This window comes from Melozone crissalis, unplaced genomic scaffold (assembly GCF_028551555.1).
Source record: "Melozone crissalis strain CALT ecotype California unplaced genomic scaffold, PUWL_Pcris_2 ptg000027l_1, whole genome shotgun sequence".
Taxonomy (NCBI): domain Eukaryota; kingdom Metazoa; phylum Chordata; class Aves; order Passeriformes; family Passerellidae; genus Melozone; species Melozone crissalis.
The window spans coordinates 4,009,477-4,032,441 of NW_026535805.1; the positions used below are offsets into that span (position 1 = coordinate 4,009,477).

Below are 22,965 nucleotides of genomic sequence, written 5' to 3' on the forward strand. Positions count from 1 at the left end.
GAAGGAGTTTTTTTAGCATTTTGTAGCATTGATGTTTTAATGCATTAAGTAGTGGAGAGGCTTTTTCCTGTGCAAGTTCAAAAGTTCATGTTATGATCTTGTGTGAAGTATCTACTTGTGTACTCAATGTGCCTGGTTGTGGTTTGGGATTGACAGTGTGCATGCTTTTATAACTTTATTTTTCTTCTCTCTCTCCCCCTCTTCTCTGTTTTCTTCACCCTATCGTGCTTGGCTCTCATTGCTTACCTGCAGCCACTTTTCCTCCATTGCATTAGCTCTGTTCACTGCCTAATACGTGAATGGGATTAATTGAGCCTCTTCAGGAGAGTAGACCGTTGTTCTAAACTTCAAGAAACTGAATAAAGTTTTATTCTTACTGCAAGTCCTCAGGCATGGATCTTGCTTCCTCTGGTGCCACTTTTCTTACTGACATCAGTGGGAACAGCACTGGTTGTTGTTCCTGAAAGGAGAAGGTCAGGTTGGCAGTTTGCAGTGACCAGCACATTGTTAACATTTGAGATGTTGCAAATTCAGTGCTTCTTGTTGATCTTTCTCCTCTCCCCCAACTGTACATATTAAGAAAACATTTTCCTTGCTGGTGGGCCAAGGAATCCATGTATGTTGCAACCTCCTTATGTGAAACAAATACCTTTTTGACTTTTGCAAGAGTTGGAGGTAATGTGATACATTTTGCAAGTCTATAGTTATAACCCAGGTTTTCCTAATTTCTGTTTATTTGAAAGACATTACTATATTCCATAGATAGGTAGATATTAAAAAAAAAGAATGGAAAGTATGCAAGAATATCAGTAAGCAGAAATTGTAAAAATTCACTTGTGTACGCCATTTCAAAACCAGAAGAAAGGCAGAAGCTGAAATACAATGCCTTAATTAAATGCATGGGACCATATTTTGCTGCAGTTACACACCTTTTCAGCAGGATCTCAGCTGAGAGCAGCATCGTGTGAGTCCAGGTAAGCAGCTTCCAGTCTCCGTCTGACACCAGAGCCGTGTAATGAGCTGCAGGCACATCTTTCAGTCTCATGAGCAGTGTGGCTATTTGCTTCCTAATCTCCAAGTGCTCTCTTTTTACTGCTCCATTGCAAAAACCCACTGCAGAAGTGAAACTGCAGGCCACCTCTTGAGGATAGATATATTTTCATTAAAGCAGGATAGGTGATGTTTGAACTTTTGTGTCTTTTTTTTTTAAAAAAAAGTTTGTATTGTATTATTTAAAATTATACACCAACTGGCAGCAGTTTGTACTAGTGGATGTTTAACTAGTGAGAATGCTCTGGGGTATATAATTTTACCTCCTATCTGATACTTGGATCTGTTGGAGCTATTGATTCCGCTCTAAATGTTGTCCTGTGTTTAGAACGTCTTAGTTTTACTCATGTCTTTCTTTGTAATATGAGAGAATAATGAAACATGCTGTAAGAAGTTTCTCTGTGGTTTTTACTAAGCATATCATTCATTGTTTTTGTAATGTTTTTGCATGCCCATCAATCACATTTAGGAGGAAATTTAACCTCTTAAAAATCACTGTAGCTCCAGCAAGTCTGAAGAAGTTGAAAACCTTTAGAAAGCTAACTAACTATGTGGAAAAGTAAATGGCACCAATACTATGTTGCTACTGATTGTAGCCAGTAGGGGTAAAATAGGGACAAAAGGTAAAGAATCCTGTCAAATATACTCAGACATTTTAAGTCACTTAAATAATGGGTTTTATAATGGTTTTTTTTAATGGGATTATAATGGGTTTTAAATAGTTGACCCTTACAACAATGGTTAGGCTTTCCTGATCTTTGATTACTATGAAGTGTTCAGTGAAAATTTAGGCTGCGGGATCTCATGCCTTTCCTGAAGGCTGGCACTTAGAGACCAGTTATTGTATGAGCTCTAAAAGAAAGATGTGCCAGAATACCAGAAAGCTGGTCTTGGTCTTGGCTCTCCTCTTCTGAATGGCTTGTCCCATGCAGAAAACATAACACATAGAGATGTTGCAATATTAACTCCTCTTAAAGACATGAATTACAGAATGCTCTATTTTGGAGGGGGGGGGAACAAAAAAATTAGTGCAATTTGAATCAACTGGTTATTTCAGTTTTATTTTCAGTTTATTTTCAGATAAAGCAATTTTGGTTCCAACATAGCTTTGCAATACAGGAATAATGGGGATATGTTCTGGGGAGCTCCTCTGCTTGCTGAGATCAGGAGCTTTCCTGATCAGGGAATGTGATTTCACAAACTGCTCTCCAGACCTGAGCAGCTGCCTCAGTTAAGGCAGAATTGCTCTTATTTATCCTTCTCTGAGCTCTGTGGTTCTGTTCTTCCCTCTGCCAGATGAACTACTCACTCTGGGCTCTGCTGTGAGCTATCTAAACTCACTAACCAAGCTGAAAAGGATCAGATTCTCTAACTGAGTTAGAGGAATGAAGGGGCTAAAGCAGGAGGAGGTTCCAGCAGATTTTCACAGCTGGCACAAAACAAGTTGTAATGTGCTCTGGCATTGAGGGAGGGAGAAGAGATCAGGACCTCTCTGTTCCTGGCAGAAGTGAGCTCTTAAATGAGATTGCCTCAAGTACCAAACTGCATCCTTGGACAGGTGCCATCCAGGCTCTTGGCTGTGTCTAATTTGAGGTCTTGCAATGACATAGCCAAGGTGTGAGAGGGTTGTAAATGGTTAACTGCTGTACCCTGCAGACTTAAACCCTGCCATGACAGGGAGGTGGAGCTGCTGCAAACACCTGGCATGGACAGGCAGCATTTCCTGTTTGGAAGGGAAAAGTACTGGAGTCTGGCATTTTGGGTTTGGTAGGTTGTTTTTGTTTCATTTTTTAAACTTTAGAACACAATGTTATGCAAGGGGAGTGGTGGAAGCATTCATTACTGATGTGGATTAAAACTGATCATGATGGCAGTGCAAGTGTCATGTAGGTGTGTTACTTTATGCAGATGTTACTCCTAACTTGAATGCTTAGACTACCTCAAAAAGAGCCCTGCATCAGTAGTTGCCTTAGAAAGACCTGTTGAATTGCTGTGGGTATTCTGGAGTGATAAGTAAGGAAGTATTTTGGAGTGATAAGTAAGGAAGTAATGGATAAAGTGCTAATTCGCAGTTTGGGAAGTTCACATCTTGTCTGCAATGGAAACTTTGTTGGACATGGACCTGCTAGAACCTATAGAAGTACTTGGTCCCTGTGGACTTGTCACAGAAGAGGACTTGGGTACACCTGTCAGGCAGCACCTACAAAACTGCATAGTTCTGTGGATCCACAAAAAAGGTGTGTTTACACTAAAAGTGTGGCACTTTCACATGGGAGACAAGGAGGGAATAACAAGTGGTGGAAAAACTAATCTTTATGTGCTTCAGAATTATTGAGTATGTACTCTCTTGGGTACTGCCACAAAGGAGAGGAAAGGGCAGAATTCTAACTTTGAATTGAAATTGTTATTTTGATGTTATTTAAACCTCTCTAGACTGAAATGAGATACTGACCCAAGCTGGATACAGTGAAAACACACAACGACTTAGATCAAAAAACATCTCTTACAGCAGAGGTGGATCTGATGGAGAATGTAAGTTTTCCTGGAAAGGGAAGGCTGTGATTGGACTGGGAAAGTAGAAATGCTAACTGAGATGGTGTTTTGATCTCTGTTGTCTGATGACTCACAGTAGTGGTAACAGTAACAGTTGTCTCCTGAGTTCATTGTCCCAGAGAAGCCTTGGCTTCTGTCCATGCACACAGGTACGGCATCTCTAGATGCTTACAAACTCTAAAAGTTCTGTGTAGAATATTAGTTATAAAAATTAAATCAAATTGTAATTTGACTCCTCTTCCAGAATGTAGAGGTGAGAGTGTTAATAATTTTATTACTGTTTGGATTTGGGAAATATTTAAATTCCTGTCTGCAAGAATTTTAAGAAGATTTAAATGCCTGAGGATGAGGCCTGTGTCTGACCAGGGACTGTATAAACAAGTAGTTGAAGACAGTGGCCTTGTGGCAGAAGAGTTATTATTATCTAAGGGTTAAATACCCCTTTCATCTGTCCAGAGATGATTTAGACTCCTGAGAGGCTGTATGGGACTCCCACCCATAACTGGGTGGGATACAAACACCTTGTTAGGCACAGAAATGCTCCTTGCTGTGCTCTACCTGCATGAGACTGCCATGAGAGCACTCAAGGGAGAGAAAGCTGTTTCACGGGAGAGAGATCTCCTCCTCTAGACACAGCTCAGCCCGATGGAGATGGGTTGTGTCAGACCTCGTCTCCCATGCCCTGTTATTTTTACTCGTCCCTACAACTGCAGGCCAGCGCACCGCTCGCAGCTGCCCTGCCGTGCTGCGGTCTCTGCCCAGCCCAGGGTTACATACTTCCCTGAGGTGTGCTGCTGCTCCTGCAGTGCCAGGAATGCTGGAGGGCTGCCAGGTGCTGTTGGTAAATACAGGCTGCAGTTTGACATAATTGCTTTCTTCCTGGAGTCTCAGAAATTACGTACAAAAGCAAACGAAGTGCAGGAAAGCGTTCTGCTCTAAGTGCGTTTTGTATCAGATGATATTTATTATTTTTTTTTATGCTCCTTTGAATGTAGTACAGTTTGTACCTGTTGTCTGTAAGAGAGGAGAGAGTCATGTACTTGGAAATGTCCTGAGAGTTACATTGCTCCTAATTATTTATAAGCTTTTCTTCACTTCTGGCCTTCAAATAAATCTAACTAAGTGGGAGAATGCCCAGCGACTGGAGCAGTGCCCTTCACCTCGCAAAGCAGCCTCTGCCTGATGGCCTCTTCCTCTGCTTGAACCACCAAGCAACCTGGATTCCCTTGATACCTTCAGTCTGTCTTTTAAAATTACTAGCAAACAAAAATCTTGCCAGCCCCAGCTGACTTTGGGAGAACTGAGGAAGAATTTTTTGTATTTCTGGCTTCTTTTCATTTTAGGTTTGGAAAACCTGTAAAATATTACTTCATTTGCTTTTTGAGTAGTAGTGGTTTGATCTGGTTTCACTGTAATGTCTCATTAAAAATAAAAGACAACAAGAAAACTACTGATTTGGAAAAGCACAAATTTTTATCTGTATCAGATAATTTAAATTCATAAGGAGAATTTCTATTCTATGCAGAAACGAACAAAGTTTTCTCAAAAATCAGAAGCCATTCTGTGCTGTATATGACAGTGTGAATCTGACCTAGTTCTTCATGTAGGAGTGGCCAGTGAAGAAGAGTAGTTGCTAAGGTCACTAACAGCACTAATGGATTGGCCTTTTCCTGCCTAAACCATTATAGCTGTGTCATCTTGAAGATGTTTCTTCGGTCCCCAGCATTGTGCTTGCAAGATATGCTTGGTTGTATGAGTTATGCCTTTTTCCCCCTACCTTTTGGTACATGAACAGCAGTATTCTATGATTGAACAGTGGGGAAATGATACCTCCTGAAACCCCTTCTATCCTGAGAAGGATTGTTGCAAGAATGATCAAGGAGTCCTTCTTTCCCCCTTGCAAGATGCAGTGGTGCTGTGGAGGAATCAAATACTGTTGGAGAGATCCATACCTCTGTGTCTGCTGCCTTTGCAGTACACTGGCAGGGCTTCCAGGCAAAGTGAGATGTTTCCCCTCAGTCACACACAGAGAAAGAGATAGGTAAGAGTATCTTGAGCTGAGACTTATGTGGTTTTCTTTAAGCTGTTTGCTAGTGAAGGCTCTTAGGAGAACTTGTGTTGTGCTTGGCATGAGATAGTGAATTGAAGGTTTAGTTTTATTCTGTGTCAAATTTGAAATTTGTTTTCATTCTTTATTGTGTTTTCCCATTTTTGTCTTCCCCATTCCACAGCCATTGATTTTATCCACATGGCTTTTTCAAGTAAATACCATAAAAAGTCTGATTCCGATGTATGTGATAGCAAAGGAACTGTCTTGTTGTTCAGTTTTCTATTGGTCCATTGAAGTAGGGGAATACAAATTTTTACCAAGAATCTACAAAGATATTGAATCTATAAAGATATTGTATCTGTCTTCAAACTGCATTTAGGATACCTTTTTTTCTGTAGCTGTTTTCTGAGAAATGGTTGAAGGACTTTAAGGTTTTGTGTGTGTTTTGTAGGCCTACAGAGTATGTACTTTAAACATAAGGAATTTCCACTTAGCAGAATGTTTAAATTCCAAAGCTTATGCTCTAACTAAGAACCTTGTTTAATTCAGCATACTTCTTAGAATGAGCTTAATTTGCAAAGAGCAATTGATACATAAATAAGAAAAAAAGTACCCAAAGGAGCTCAGTGTAATTTCTCTTCAGAAAAATAAATTCTTAATAGAAAATGTTAGTTTAAGATGTTATGTCTCCATTTCACACCTGAAATACTCTTAATAGAAATCCTTTGTTAACATCAGAGCAAGTTCATGGTTATCTGATTAGCTGTTCATAGGCTTGCATTAGTTTCACTGGTTTGGTTTTGTTTTAAGTGGAAGAGTGAGTTTGAGGAGGGGAGTGTTGTGAATGTCTGCACAGTGGGGATGACTTTGTTAGGGACATTGCTTCTCCCAGGCAACCTGTAAATGGGGAAAGGAGATCCAGTAATGGAATAATCCTTCATTTGGAAGACCAAAACATTCCTGTCTCTCAATGGCATTTTTTTTTCAGTCATCTACAGAATAACCATGAATAAAAATGAATGCTTCAGATGGTTTTAAGATGATGCAAACACTGAAGAACCTAGTTTACCTTTAGGTGCCTGTAAATGACTTGTCTTTGAGATCGTGCTTAGTAACCTTAACAGAAAACCCAGTGAGAAATTGGTCAGACATCCAGAATATGTGTAAACAAAAAACTCAGACACCTGCATTGATTTGAGAATTAACAGCTTTTACAAGCTGGGGCAATCTGAGTGGTTTTTAAGCATTTCCAGCCTTGCCATTCCATTTAATTCTTTAACTGGAAGCTAGGTTAAGTGTGACCTTTTATGTGAGTGAGATGTCATTGGGCATTCATATATATATTTAAGTTAAATGGAAAAATAACCCAGTCTGGATTACACAGAGTGCATCCATTAACCCATTTGTACATCTGCACCTTGAGAAAATGGTGCCAGCTGATTGCCCTCAGCAGAATTAAGGGAAAACTCCTGTTCCTTTACTGCTTTTGAAAAGCAGGAGAGATACTGGCCTTGTTTTCCTGAGTGTATGATACAACTTAGAGCAGTTAATGTCCAATCCATGTTGACATTTCTGGCATACAGGAGCTGATGGGTTTGTTCCAGAATAGCCTGTTTTCACACACCCCTTCTGGGATGCCTTGTCCAGCTGTAGCTGTACCTGGACAGCAAGGCCAGACCCTTGGGTTGTTTTAATTAACACTGATTTCATCCTTAGGCTACTGCTAACTGTACAATTACTATACAGGGAACGGCTCGTGCTCTGCAAGGAAATGTGTGCAACTAACACTAATGAAAGAGAAAAGTGTTTTTTGAAATTGAATTATCTAGCTAAAACTCTCCTTGTGTCCCATTAAAAATAGTCTGTGAAGCCAGAGACTGAACAAAAATGCTGTCCTTGATAAGATGTAGTCCTCCCCACCCTTTCCTCTCTGTAATTTCCTTTCATTCTTCCCACTTTTCAGATTCAGGCAGTAGTTTCAGATAGGTTGGTCAGCAGGGTAGTTGGTGAGTAGTTGGCCAGGGGTTGAAGCAGTAGCCTGTCCTCCATGGTGATGGTGAGACCTGCAGCCACTGTTCTGAGCAGTGCTGGACAAACTGGTGAATGTTTGTTTCAACTCCTTTTGTGTGAGTCTTGGGTAACGTGTCCCTGCCTCATCAGATTGCTGTGAGGATGTATTTATATGTCTTTGATGGCTTCTGATGTTAGAGCAATGCAAGGTATAACAGCCCTCTCATGCAATTACATGAAAATAATACATTATGTCTGTACCCATGAAAGCTAAAAATGGGAGATTAAACCATAGCAGCTAATTTGATAGGTTTGTTTGCACTTCAGTCAAATAGCAGTGCTCCCTTAGTCTCTAGGCTTTTGTCTGGTGATGCTGGTAGACTACCATGCTAGTCACACACCTAACCAGTGGTTTTCTGTTTGTGTGTTTATTTTTTTTTCCCTGTTCTGTTTGTGTTGCTCTAACTCCCTAATGAATGTCAAGTTATACTGGCTTTGGAAAATATGCTTCATGTAAAAATGAGATAGTTATTTTTCTAGTGTAATGATAACCACTGTAGTCCATTGGGCAGCTTTTAATTATCTCTATAGCAACTAAATTCAGTAAAAACTGAAAATAACTGATTCATGCAGTTCTGTGCCAAGGGATATGTGTGGGCAATGTACTGTCTGTTTGAATGTCACACTCAGCTGGTGCATTCAAATGATGCATACTCTGCTGGCACTGCCTTCCCTCGCTTCTCTTAAGAAATGAGGAAATGGGATCTAATTTTTCATTTGCAGTACTATTGGTTAAGAAAAATGGACTCTTAAACGTCACCATTAGTGTTCCTCTACTTTTTGCTCCAGAATATTCAAACAAAACCAGGAAGACCGGGTAGCAAGTAATTTTCTATTTGCTTCATTCCTTTCGGCACGTGGAAAATGATATTTTAGAGTTGGTTATATCAGTGCAAATGCTTTGTTTTAGTTCAACTTGAACCTGGTTTTAGCTAAACTCTTTTGGTTCGTTTCACTTTAAAGGAAGTCGTTCTTGCAAGTGAGGATCATACATCTTAAATGTCATTACTCCTGTATCTCTAGTTCTTCTGTCTACTTTGTGGCTCAGCAGTTGCATGTGTCCCTGATAAATTTTAGGAGTGCTAGTTAGAATGAGTATCTAGAGTATGTGTTCTCTTCCTCCCACTCGGTGTTGCCCCGGTCTCTGGCAGCCGCGTTCCTGCCATTACTCATCCCACCTAGGAGGGTTTGGAGCTGGAAGCCAGCAAAATGCGAGGGATTGCCTCGGAGGAGGCTCCTCTGAAATGGCTCGGATGCTTCTTGCTTTTCACATGCATGTTTTAGGTTTGATTTTTTCGGAGGTGCTGAGTGCCTGCATTTCCTGCGGACCCGAAGCCAGCCTTTCTTCTTTCAAGATCGCGCCTCTTTTCAAAGCCTCTATTCCTTCGCTTTTTAAACCAGTTTTCAAAGCTGGCCCGAGGGCATGAAAACTCGAAGATTATGTTATAGACCCCTGTGGTGGGGGTAATGGTGGGAGAGTTAGCACCTCTGGATGAGTGCCCTGTAGAGTCGCTGTTTGTACTGAGCCTCTCAAAGAACGGCTTTGCTATTAAATCCGTGCTTTAAATTCAGCGCCAACACAGTATTTTGGAAGATTTGTTGTATAAGGTATTCATTTGGGATATGTAGTAAGTACCTGGCAATCCTATGTGTGGAGGTGTTTATTTCATGGTTTTAAAATGTGAAGTTCTTTCCCGCTGAACTTCAGGAACGGCTTGTTTCACACTTGGGTCTCCTTACTTGTGCGTGTGTTTTGCAGGAATCCCGTGGAGCTCGCCCCAGGAATGGACAGCTCCCTCCGCTTGTGGAGGAGAGCGGTGCCGGCTGAAGCGGCCGCGGCGGCGGGCGGGCAGCAGCGCGGGTAGCTCGGGCAGAGCGGGGCAGGGCCGATCCCGCCGGCCCGCAGCCATGCCGTTCGGGCTCAAGCTGCGGCGCACCCGGCGCTACAACGTGCTCAGCAAGAACTGCTTCGTGACCAGGATCCGTCTGCTGGACAGCAACGTGATCGAGTGCACCCTGTCCGTGGAGAGCACGGGCCAGGAGTGCCTGGAGGCTGTCGCCCAGAGGCTGGAATTGCGCGAGGTAAGGGCGGCTCGGGAAGCACCGTCTGTCACTGGGTAACTGGACGCGATTTTAGCTCGGGCAGTCTGTGCGTTTGAGTCATGCTGTTCTCAGGGCTGGCCAGATACGATCAGCAGCTGGAGCTTGGACAAACACACTCTGATTGCACGGAACGGCGCTCGGGGCTTTGGGCTGCTGCTCGTCCGTCCTGGCTTTGGGAGCTCTTTGTGTTTCTTTTCTTAGAAAGCCGCGAGTGTTACTTGTTGAGCTGGGATGCCAAAGGACGAGTTACAGTAACTTTTTTCTGAATGTAGCCCTGGTTTCACGGCACTGATGGCTGAATTATGGAAATAGGAAGGTGACTACCGGCTTTTAAACATCTGCCTTTATGTAAACACTCTTGTTACTATAAAACCGAAGAGGGCAACAGTAACACTTAACAGTTGTGTTTTACTCGTGGGGTTTTTCTTCCTTTTGGTTTTGTTTAATATTTCACGTCTGAAATCCTAAAAGGCTTCTTTCACATTCCCAGTGCTTCTGGAAATGTCGAAGAAACCAGCCTTTATTCAAGACTGAAATCCTTACTTTTCTACTTCTTGCTGTGTTGAAGTGTTTAGTATTTAAGTGTTGAATCCATTATAGAAATACCTCTCCAACGTGCATGGCACATTGAACTGACTGACTCTTCTTACCTTCTGTGGGCTCCCTGTGTGTATCCTACATGTTTCTACACTTCTGCAAATCATGAGTGGAAAACCATGGCCTGGAAGTTGCTGTGTTATCATCTGGCTGTCCTGGCTGATACTTTCTGTAAGCACAGCTGGAGAAATTAAAAATCTTGCAGTGTGTTATGCAGTTTGCCCATGATAGTGAGGGCAGCTGGAAGATAGCATACAAATAACTCCAATATCTGAAAACTAAACAAAAATTCTTTTTTCCCCCTTTTTTTTATAATGATAAAGAATGGAAGAACTCTGTGTGTGTCTCCAGAATAGGGTGGAAAATGTGCAGGCAGAAACAGGGCAGAGGGAATATTGCATAGTGTTTTTCATGCTTGGGTGGTTTGTTTGCTTGTTTGGTTTTAAATATGAATTTTAGTAGAATCATCTCCCCCTCCCCCCTTCACTTACAGGGATGAAGATTTATCAATCTTTCATTTTTCCATATTTCCATTTTTTTTTTCTTTCTGTTGGTGATGCCCTAGGGTGCCCTTAGGGAAGAACCAAAGTTCTCTCTTTCCTTCCAATGCAGAAAGCATTGAAATGAATGAAGAGATTCTCCTCATGCTCCCTGTGAGCTTATCTAGTTGGTGCAGGAGAAGTCTGGGGCCTCCTGATTCTCTCTGGAGGTCCACCTGCATTTGCAAACAATAGCTCTGTCAGCGGGTCAGTGTTCTTTTCCACAAAGCATTTTGTGATCTCAGAACGTGTTTTGTTCCACTTTGGAACAAAGCCTGAAGTTCCAAAACTTTCCAGAGAAATGAAATTACAGACAGTAGGGTAGCAAAGGAAGCTGTGTAGGTCCATGTTCAGTTCCATGGGGGTTTTCTATTGCTTTGGGTTTTTTTAATTTTCAAAATTATTTCTGTCATGCAAAAAGAAATATGTCAGCACAAAAAGTTTGTGTTTCAAGATAAAAAAATATTTTAACAACATAGAAGAGAATGCTTTGATGTTGTTGGAACGCATTCCCCTTCTTTCATCACCCTCCCTGCTTTTTTTTCTAAACAAGGCTTTGGCAACGTTGAACTGGTTTTGTAAAGTTCAGATTTCAACAGTGCAGCATTTTTTGACAGAAGTGAGTTTTTTGGGTGGTTTTTTTTTTAAGGAGAGAATTACCTAGCTCTTTCAACTCTGAGAGGGTCTCCCTGTGTCTTCTTTTGCTCCTTGGATGAGTAATAATTGGAGCTGGCAGCTTGGAGGTGCCTGGTGCTGTTCTTTCTTTCAGACCCCAAATTCAATTCAATTTTTCTTCTGCCCCGTAGTCTTCCTGCCACTGTTTGTAAGGATGATGAGGTAATTTGATGACTGTCCCCTTTCCTCTCTAGGTTTACCATAATTTTTGAAATCACTGTCCACCCAAATTCTACAGAAGGGTCAAAAATATTTTCACAAAGCTCAAATTTCTGCAAGATTTGTGCAACTGGATAGCTGAGTAGAGAAGCCTGTTAAGTGTACCTGAGGCAAAAATCCTTGCAAGCATTCATATCACAGAGAGAGTTTTAAAATTCCCTGAATGCAACAAAACCTGCAGCTGGCATATGCCTTTTCTTAGAAATCCTGATTTGCAGGCTGTGAGGTACAAGTAAGGATAAGCCAACCCTCATTAAGTCCCATGCTAACAAAACAGTGCTAAAATCCTGTTTGTCTCCTCCTTGCAGTTTCAGTTTGGTTTTATGTTCAAATAAATCCCAGGTGTACCACAGCTTTTACCTTCAAGTTAGGAATGCATCCATGTCTCACTCAATCCAGTTCTTAGAAATGAACAAAAAACTGTCCAAACCCTTCCTGCTGAAAAGCAAAACTCTTTGAGATTATGCCTTGTTGTGAGGGACTGTCGATCATACCACACATGACTGAAAAACAGTATCTGGTGGATTATGCATATTTCTATTTGATCTCTGGGGAATGCAACTCCCTGCCTGACTGACTCAGGGTTCAGGAGTAGGTCAGCAGAAAGTGGAGCCATGTAACTACTGTAAAATCTGGTTTTATCCTTTTCAGCAAAGCTCTTGACAAAGCATCAGGTCTTCTATTTGAACAGTTACCCGTTCCAATAAAATGAGCTCTTATTCCAGCATTATGTAAAAGGAAAAGACAAGAAGAGGGGAGGAAGGGAAAGACAAAGACAAAAATGTAATTTCATAATCATGTATGTATGTGCACACTTTATAGAAAGGATTTTTCCCCAATATAATGGCATTTTTCCATTCCACTTCCAGACTAAGTGAACCTACTTGAAGTAGCATAGTAATCTGTACAAATCTGTTGGGAGTCTTCAAGTTTCCTTATCCTCTTTGTTCTTTTTAATTCACTTTCCAAAATGTTAAAATGTTTAAAGATGGTATGCTCTGATGTATTGTAGGTGGGAGAGAGGGCAAAAAGGTTCTTTCCAACCAAAATTATTCTTGTGAGCCAAATTTCACAATGGTATGTCCATCACTGTCACCCTATAAGCCCCAAACCAAAGCAGGAGGTTGGTGAGCTGAGCACCACAGGCAAGTGCTGTGCACTGTGCAGAGCTGGTCTTTTGCTGCTGTTCTGACCTTTAGTGGCCCAGAAGGTGCTCCTTTCTTTCAGGGCACAGCTGAAACCTGGGGTTTTGCAGCCAGCTTGCCACCAAATGTGGCTTGGTTTGACTCGTCTTGCCAACAAAGCAAGACGAGATGGGGTTCAGGCAGTGCTTGGACAAAAGACCTTCTATGAATAAAACATTGGCCTTCTATGAATAAAACAATAAATGGCTGCTGTAAATGGCACCTTCCCCTCTGTTCAAGTGCCCTGGGATAGCAAGGCTTAATGTTTTTTGCCTGGAGAAGCTGGAACTCCATCTCTTTCTCAAGGAAAAGTATTTAGTTGGCCGACTAACCAGATGCTTTAACAAACACTGAGCTGGGCTTGGTGTGTCTTTTAGAATGACATTTGCTGGTTTAGTGATTTTCTGTCATCTTCTGAGGGTGACCATTCTACTTGTTTGGCCCAGCGTAAATGCTGGGGTGGTTCTGGACTTGGGAGGAAAGCTAAGGCCAAGTCCAAAGCAAATATGTTGCCTTCTGAACTGGCAGCTATAATGTCACCTATTTTAAGACTTCCCAGTGCAGTTTTTGTAAGTCTGGTGTTGGGACTCACTGTATTTTGAGAATCACCTTTTCATTCTGGCACCCAAGTGCTCTGGTTCTTGTTTGCTGCTTCAGCAGAGGACTGCAGCTCCTGGAGGAGTGTGAACCAATTTCCTGGTACCACATATGAAGTCGTGTGGGGTAGGCGAGATAAATTTTAAAACCTTGAGGGTAATACGTGTTACTTCAGAGCCTGACAGCTGTAGGTATAGATATTGATTCCCTGGAAATCCAAGTGCAGATGGACAAACAGACCAGCTTTTGGAATCAGCCTAGTTTTTAATCAGCTGCTTATAGATAGAAGATCCCATTTTTTTATAACCTCAACTAATTTTTGGATGCTTTGTGGACTGGACAGCATGGCATGACTCACCTTCTGGAGAGCCAAATGCCTTCTCATAGCATGCTGAACTTGGTGGTCCATCCCTTTCCAGCCCCACATTCCTTTTTGGGGATCACTGATACTCGCTGTGGGGAGGGTCTCTTCAGGTGTGCACTGCAGTGGCTACAGGAGTCCTCCACTGCAGGTTCTTAAAAAACACATGACATTTTCAAGAAGTGAAGTTGCTGGCAAAGGGACCTGATTTTCAAATAACTGTGTGTATTGTCTCTCCAAAGTGCATGAATTTGAGACATGGGCTCTGCTCTGCTATCAGTTCCTGTGCTTCAGCTGCAGTAGCTTGATCCTCTCCAGGCTGCTTTCCAGGAATGCAATTGTCTTCTAGTTGTGCAAAATGCATGCTGCCCTGTTTGCTCCACAGTACCTGCTGTAATCTAGAAGCTTCAACAGCACTGTGTTTCATTTACTCCTTGTTCCTTGGGATTGCTTCTAGATTTGGTACTTGAAGAACCTTTCTGCTGTAGCAAATCTAAACTGGTGCTGTCTCCCAGCCCCCACTCAGAGGGGAGGGACTGTGCTCATTGGAGATGTTTAATTGCAATCCCTGAATTCCTTGAAGAACTCTTCTAGGCTTCAGAGTCCAAATCTTCTTCTTTGGTAGATGTTTTACAAGTACTTCACGCTTCAAATTTGGGGTTCTAGCTGTTGTGAATGTTTACTTTTTCAAGTAATATGGAAGCTCTGTTTTTGCATCTCTGCACTGTTTCTTGCTGAGGATGAGCTGCCCTGCAGTGATTTTCAAGTGTGTTAAAGGGTTTCCCTTTAGAGGTGGTAAAATCACTGCTTTTTTCTGCCTTCACATTAATTCCTTTTCTTTGCTGCCTCCACTGTCCCTCCCACCTTCATTTTAATCTAATTACTACCATGGTGAACTCATCAGAAAGAACTTTTTATCCACTGGTGACTACAAAGGGAGAGTAGAAATATATCAGGGAGCATTTGTGAGGTTAGTTTTGTTTGAAGTTTATCCTGTGGGAGATGCTGATTTCTTGATTTATTTGTGCCCTAGGTAGATTGATTGATTGACTGATTTATTGAAGATACCTTTAATTTCTAGGAGGAAATACTACAAAAGAACAAGTTTGCTTCACTGTACCAGACTGAGCAGTGCTTAAGCTGTTTGTCAGGCTTAAATGAGGAATCAAGTTGAATTAGTTATCACCTTAGTTAAATGCTAGTCTGGATGTTGTCCAAAGTTGAAAATATGTATGTAATGAGACCCTAAAGTAAGTACACCTGTGCTCCCATTCAGAGTCTTGCATGTTTGTCTCTTGCATGCCTTCAGCTATAAAGTAGTTGGAGCAGTGCTTCCCTACTGGTTTGTTGCCATTTGTAAACATTTAAAATTTTTGGTATTGTATTGCTTGTCCTTGTGTTGTGTGCTAAGTCATGGTGTGTGCAATGGTTTTTATAGAAACATCCATACCAGCATGAAATAGGCTGTTCATGGTGGATTTTGCACAGTTTAACATCTGCAATTTGTCTGCTACAATGTTTTTCACTTTTTCTTCAGATCTGTAGCCATAGTACTTGATGTTTAAGTGCTTTTCAATAAAATCCTTCATGATGGATTGGCTATTCCTTCAGCAGCTTTATTGCCACTTTGTAGCTGTAGTTCTGAGTGCTGTTCTGTGTTAATTCCTCTTCACCAGCAGCAGTCCCACGTGGCTCATACAGGAGCTGCTACAGCATTGAGATTTGCACTGGGCAAGAAACAGCTGAGGTTTCCAACCTGGCGTTTCTGTAGAGCCTAGAGCAAACAACTTGTGTGGTGTGTATGTTCTAACTGTATACTTGTCCATCATAAAACCTTGTGAGTGTGTTAAAAAAAATAAGAGTTAACAATTCTGTGTTGGGTAAATGGTTCTGGTATTAGTAGATATATTTTGACATATGCATGTGGGTTTGCATTCCTTTTTTTTCTAGTTGGAGGAGTCCTTGTCCTTTGTGTGAAGTGGGCCTGATTCAAAGTCTTATGAAGCCTTTGCACTTCAATTCAGGCTTGGCGTTTGCTGTCTGTTCACAAAGCACAGGTGTCCCTTAAGAAAACACTCAGGCACTTTCTGTAAATCATTTATGTCACCTATCCCACAATGTTATGTAGAGCTCTTCAATATGCATTTGGGAGAGATGGTAGAAGGCAGATAGTGCACTGTGAAGTATATTGCAATATTAATTTGTCATTGTTTTCAAAATGTCCCACAAAAACGGGCAGTAAAAAAGAAATTACTCTGACTTTGCATATGGAAAAATGTACACAGTGCCATCTGTTCTTATTTGCATTTGTGACATCGTGTGAGTGATCTAGCTGGCAAAGGTAAACTGACACTCATGTGTTTCTCTGTCTAGACTCACTACTTCGGCCTTTGGTTTCTCAGCAAGAACCAGCAGGACCGCTGGGTTGAACTGGAAAAGCCTCTGAAGAAGCAGCTGGACAAATTTGCCAATGAGCCTTTGCTTTTCTTTGGGGTGATGTTCTATGTGCCCAGTGTTTCCCGACTGCAGCAGGAGGTGACAAGGTATGTGCTTCCCTCTGTTCGCAGTGTTGGGATAGAGCCGGGAGAGAATGGGCTGTGACAGAGCATCTGAGAGAAACACTTGCTCTGTTCCTGGCATTCCGTATTTGCTCAGGTATCATCTGCTTATTTCCTTTCCTGATGATTGCCCAAATGGGAAAAATTTGCAGAAGTCACCACTTGATTATGTGTGCTTGGGAAGAAGAAAAAAAAACCTGTCTCACCGGAAGATTGTGCATGATCAACTGCAGGGGAAAAAGTGGGAATTATAGTTATATGACTATAAATCTTACGTAAATTTTAAAAAGGACCATGGTGACCATGGATTTTCTTCTGTAACTTTCTACTGGTGAAAAGGAAGCCACAAAGGAACTCTATATAGAGTTTTAGTTTATTATTCTTAAGCCTACGTGTGCTTTGGTGAAAGTGAACTTTGGCATTTTTTTTCCAGGTTTTGCTCATCCCACTCTTGATTTTCCCTTATGCTTCACAAAAAGATTAAAACTGTTAAGAGGGCATTAGTCCTTTAATTATGATCAGGGCGTACCTTTGCAAACAACTTCAGTGGGAACTGCTCTTTTATTCAGAGCCCTGTGCTGCAGTTGTAACAATACAACTGTTTTGAGGGGCTATTTTTGTAAACCACATCACTGGGTGGTTTTTGCACATCTGTGCTGTATTGAAAATTAATAATACAAAAAAGAGAGCGAGGAGAAAAAAGCCCACCTCACTTAAAAAGGGGTGGAATTGTTTTCTTTTTAACCAAAATTATTTCATTTATCTTCTCTGAGCAAAGTTGTATCAGCACAACTGAAGGTAAAGCCTGGGATAAGTGGACGAAAGCTTCAGGGTGGCAGAGGCCTTGCCACTGAGAAAAACCTGCTATTGCTGAAACCCTGGAATTCACCACATGGTCATGGTAGCTAGGAAAAGATACATAAATAGTGAGGAAAGAATGGTCTTAATTCTAGAAGGCATCCAAGACATGAAGCATTTTTTTTATATTACAGATTGCATATTTTAAAGGATCTTTATTTGACACTGAAGTGGGAAGTTGATATTGTTAAGATGTGAAAAAGTTGTATCTTGGAATGGCAGCTGTCAAGCCATCCCTTGACAACTGTGTGTGCTGAATTCTTGCCAAAGAGTGGGATAAAAGCATCATAAAACTTCAATTTCTGTGAGAGCAGACCAAACACTGATGCTTGTCTGTATCTGTGTGTTCCTGCTTTGTATGCACTGGGAGAGGGAAGCCTCAGTACCTTTTCCTTCAGAATTATTTTAACGTGCAGACGGAATGTCTGAAATGTTGTGTTGCTCAATTTGTCAGCCCAATGCTGGCCTGGTTGTGTGCAAGGAAGCATTGTGGCTGCTTGGATGCTATTATCTCTTCAAGCTGCAGCCTGCAGTGCTGATTGCTCATTCATAGCTCACCTGCAGAGGTATATTTGCTCATTCTGCCCAGCCTGGTAATAACAAAGCATTTCAGTGACAATTGAACTTCACAGCACTCTCAATTGGAGTGGCTGCTGCTGAATTGTTTTTCTTTCTGAAGTGATTGATAGCATAAGCTGTAGAGTCTTATAAGTGCCTTTTATGTTTCTTTAAAGGTGTGTAGCAGTTTACTAGAGGATTTCAGATATAGAATAGCCTGTTAAGATTTGTTTGTTGTTTCATGGAGTGGAATTACTGCACTGGAGATGGTGTGATGGCAGCAAACCTTCAGCTATAGGTAGATTCATGTCTGAGGCAAGGGTGGGGACCTGGAGGGTTCTTCTGAAACAACCAGCAGAGAAAGGCTTAGTTTAAAACCTGATTAGATGCACAGATGGATGTGGGCTTATAGGGGGTTTTTTTTGGCTCTTGGTAAATTAATTCAACATTTGCTTTTATTTTGTTGGTGTCTGCTTCTAGAATTAGACTTGATCATGATATGATTACATGTGGCGTTGAGGTAGGCACTGGACTCGCCCACTCAGTGCCTGTTTATTTGATTTATATTTAGGTACAAATGACAAATCTGTCTGAAATGCAGAACTTATGATGAGACACTTCATCCCCTTCTGGGAGGCTGCAGAAGCATCACAAACAAACCCAGCCCCAAAACACAACCGCCACCAAAGGCCAATGGTGCAGAGGTGGTGACCATACTGACAGCAGTGGACCTGTCACCTTTGTAACCCTCTCCAAGTGGAAACACCTCCAGCCCTGAGCTTGCCTGGCTGTGTTTGGAGTTGAAGGTGAATCCCATCTCTCAGCAGCAAGCTTTCAGTTAATTGTAGACTCGAGGGTTTCCAAGGTTGATTAATATTCTCTGAAGATGATGAAGTCTTCTGAGAATGCTTCAGCAAACACTGACATAATGCACAAGTATTCAAACACTAGGGAGTTGGTTTCCTGAGCTGGTTTGCTCTGCCTCTGATCTGTAGGATTATAGACTTGATAGCTGGTTTTGAGAAATTTGTTGCCAAATTGAATATTCCTTCCTGTTTCCAGTGGCTGCAGCCTCCTGTGTCTCACACACTGTCATTGCAAAAAGGGAAAATGATGCAAGTCTTTTAGGCTCTGTTGGTTAAGAGAAGCGTTACTTAGGGTATTGGTCACTGGCTCTGAGGCACTGTTCCTTAATAATTTTATGTGAAATATCACCTGAAAGATCTTTTGAAGACAATATGTGAACCATTTTGTGTTTGGCTGTTGTTCGGTGGTTGGGACCAACAGGAAGCATCCTGGTACCAACACTACAGTATTTATAAAATTATAACTCCTTTACATCTTATCATTCCTGCCAGAAGTAGAAAATGCTAATTATGCCTCCAGGCCTGTGGATTTTAACTGCCTGCAGGTGTTGGTAGTGGTCAGGAGCTCTTCATAGTTTCTCTGGTAACTTCCTGTATTGACAAGCCAAGTGTGCAGGCACAAGTAAGGGTGAGTAACATTGCTCCAAGAACTGTGTCCCAGTGCTGGACAGACTTGATGGACACCTGTCCACATGTGCCATGCTGGGAGAGGAGTGGAACAGCAGTGTCGTGAGGAGTCAGCGCTGTCCCTCACAGGGAGTCACAGCGTGGGAAGGACAGGTGATTTACTGAAGTCAAATGCAAGCAGCAGTTGCAGAATGGTTGAGGTTGGAAGGTGTGTCTGGAGATAGGAGACTGTCTGCTCAGAGCAAGGTCAACTAGAGGAGATAGCTCTAGGACCATTTCCCATTGGGTATGGAATATAGTCATGGAAAGAGAGATTCCACACTTACTCTGGGAAATCTTTTCAGTCACCCTTGAAATAAAGAAGGAGGTTTATGGCTAGAAGGTGTGCCATGTATTTCAATTTGTGCCCAAATGACCCCATAATTGTGGATTGATGCTGGGTGGGTGAGTGGGCTACCTGGGCTGGCCATGTGTCTGGTTATTTAGGACCTGCAGAGCTGCAGGCACCTGCCATATAAACACAAGTACTGCCATGTCTTCATGTGGGATGGATGCCTGTAGTTAATTTGGAAGAGGTGTTTCTGATAATATGAAAGCTTGTAGTAAAGAAAACGAAAAGACAAGAGTGCCAGATCAGTTTATTTAGGTTTTAAGCTCTTAGAAGCTACCTCTGAGACCTGCAAGAAAAGATGAAGCGAAGAGTACTCTGGGGAGCACACTAATTGTTTTAGTAGGTCACATCTGACTCTGGCTTGCAGTTCTTTCCTTCTTTGATACAAGACTGATGCTTGAAGATGAAAATGTTAGTGGTGTAGAGGTTTTTTCCCTTTGGATGAAGTTAATCCCTGGGACAGGATAAGAAGCATCTGCAGGACATTGTCAGCCTTGTTCAATTTGTGGTTTTAAATGCAAATGCTGGGCTACTCAGGGCTGTCATGTTTCCTGACCTGTGATGGATGCTTCCCAAGGATGTCCAGGGAAACATACAGAAAGCAGACACCAGTTGTAGAGTACCTGGTTTTTGTTTCTGGTAGTGGCCATGACATAAATATTGCTATGCCTTGCTTTCAGAGCATTGTACTCTTGGCATTAAGCCTTCTTCTGCCTCCTAGGAAAGCTATTTCCTACCTTCTAGGCCTCTTATTTCTCTACCCTTTCTACTCTTTTTCTTTTCTCTTGAATTGAGGCTCCCATCTGTATATATTCCCTGTTCTTAATCCTGTCTCTTCCAACATCTCAATGACTCCAGCATCTCCCTGCCCACTGGTCATGGCATTCTACTGGTCCCCAGTCCCACAGATGTTCTTCCATTTTTACAGATTAATTAAAACTCCATGATAATTCCTTATGTTGTTAGTAGGAGTTTTCACCATGTTATTATTTCTACAATTTGAAAATTTCTAGAAGAATTTGTGATAAACAGAATAAAAGAACCCAAAACAAGCAAACAACAACAAAAAAACTCCTCTTCAGACTCAATGGCAGTTATAGCAGGAGTAATTTGGGTGGGAGTATGGGGATTGGCACATTAGCAGAAAGCATTTTTCATGGAAGGCTACTTAGACAACCTCTTTTTAGTCATCCAGCTGTTCTCAGTGAGCAGCCATCGCAGATGGAGATGCTGCCTGTGCTTTTGGCATGTTTAAAGCACCTGGGATCTGCATACTGTCTGATATAAAGCAGTCTTTGTGATGCCCTGTAGAGTAGATATTTGCATAGATTAGACATATAAATCTGCCTTTTATTTTCTGCTAACTCCTCAGAGAGGAGACATCCTTTCAAGCATTTATTTAAAAAAAAGGTCTTTGTACGGTGTCTAAAGTAAACAAGCTTGCTTTCACTGTGCTCTTGTTCCAAAAACAGAGAACCCACACAGTCTTGTGGCTTTCTGAAAATGTGGGTGCGATGCTGCTTTCTGCACAATTATCAGACAATCCAGGGCCTTTTTCTTTTCTGCCCTTCCCACAGTTCTAAGGAAATACTGAAGTCACATTTTACTCCCCACAGTATCTCTTTCTTGGCGTGTGATGCTGCTGTGCCTCCTGTGAAGGAATAAAGGTGTGCTTTGCTCTGCTTTGCTTTTTTCTTTCCTGGAAGAAGTTTTCAGTATCTCACTAGGTGCTCTGTACTCAGTAGTAGTATCCAGTGGCTTGTGCGCTGTTGCAGAGTGGGGCATAATTCTGGAAGTGAGAGCAGTTCCCATGTGGGTGCCCCATGGAGCTGGCCCCTGTGGAGCTCTGCATGGTGGGTCTGGCACGCGCGGCTCTGCAGGGAGGGACGTGTTCCAGCACCCACACTGTGCTGCGCTGGGCTCCTGCCCCAGGTTCAGCTGTCAGCGCTGCGTTTCCCCAGAAGAACGTGCTGTACAGCTTTCCTGTGAAAGGAAACAGTGTTTGGAACGGGATGGCTGCACCTGTGAAGTGTGGGAATTAATGTGTTTGCAGGTGGAAAATTAGAGCCCGTGGCTCCAAGGCCTCTTTTCTGGACGGTCTGGGAAAATTCAGCCCCAAACTTACCAACTTTTAACTAAGTGAAAATTTATTTTTCCTGATATTTTGCTGCCATACCCTTTTCTTCACCATTTCTTGTAGCTGTTTTTTTGTTTGTCTTTTAAGGAAATATTTCTTCTTCACTGTTCCTGGCCTTTCCCTCTTTTTGTATTTCTGTCAGTGTTAGGCGAAGACATTTTAAGCAGAAGTTCTTTTAAAGCATAAAGAGGTACAGACTCCTAGGACTATATGAATTTTAAAATTATATGAGTATAAAGTGGAGGGGGAAAATTAGTGTTTGAGTGCTTCATATTTACAGGGAAAAATGATTTTGCAGATCTGTTTTAACAAATGCTGGAGTTTTTGCCTTCCTTAAAAAAAGTCCTTGTTAGATGTCTTGCCTACTTGAGCTTATCTTTGCTTTTAGTCTGCTGTGCTTTTCTTTTTTTTTTTTAATTTTTTTTTTGAAAAAGCTAAGGTTTCACATCCTCCTGTGTAGCTAGCTTTTAAGACAAGCTGCAGATTTCTACCAGTCACTGCAGTCTTTTCTGCTAGTTACTGCTCCTTACACTGTGCTTTTAATTTCTGTGTTAAGGCTGGATGTCACATATTGTCCTGTGCCAGCCTGGTTTTGTGGCAAGCTCAGTGAAGTGGAACTCTTTTGGCTGTTAAGGACGTAACATTTACATGTGACAAGTCCATGAGGCTGCTTTGCTTTTCATGGTTGGTCACACCTGCAGCTTGTGGCTGCAGAAATCTCTGTGTGTACTTTTGAGCTCGTGGTAGTTGGTTTGGCTTCATTGTCCAAAATAATTATTTTGAATATCACACTGTGCTGGAAAAAACAGCACAATGTGTACAATCAGATTTGTTCCAGACATCCTGGACTGTGCTTGCCTGAAGCGAGGACTGTGACTGATTGTGTGGCCGTGCTTGTTGCTACACCACAGATAGACCTACAGGATTTTTTTTAATGCCAATGGACCTCAAAAATGTACTGACATTTAACAA

General features: G+C 41.8%; 1 protein-coding gene across 1 annotated transcript in view; it reads left to right on the plus strand.

Annotated features, from left to right (window-relative positions):
- The first annotated feature begins 9,631 nt into the window (after positions 1–9,631).
- PTPN14 (protein tyrosine phosphatase non-receptor type 14) overlaps positions 9,632–22,965 on the plus strand; it is a 66,119-nt gene continuing 52,785 nt past the window's right edge. The window contains exons 1-2 of the mRNA XM_054279929.1: positions 9,632–9,805; positions 16,372–16,541. Coding sequence (XP_054135904.1) covers positions 9,632–9,805; positions 16,372–16,541 — 344 coding nt within the window. The remainder of the gene's footprint in view (positions 9,806–16,371; positions 16,542–22,965) is intronic.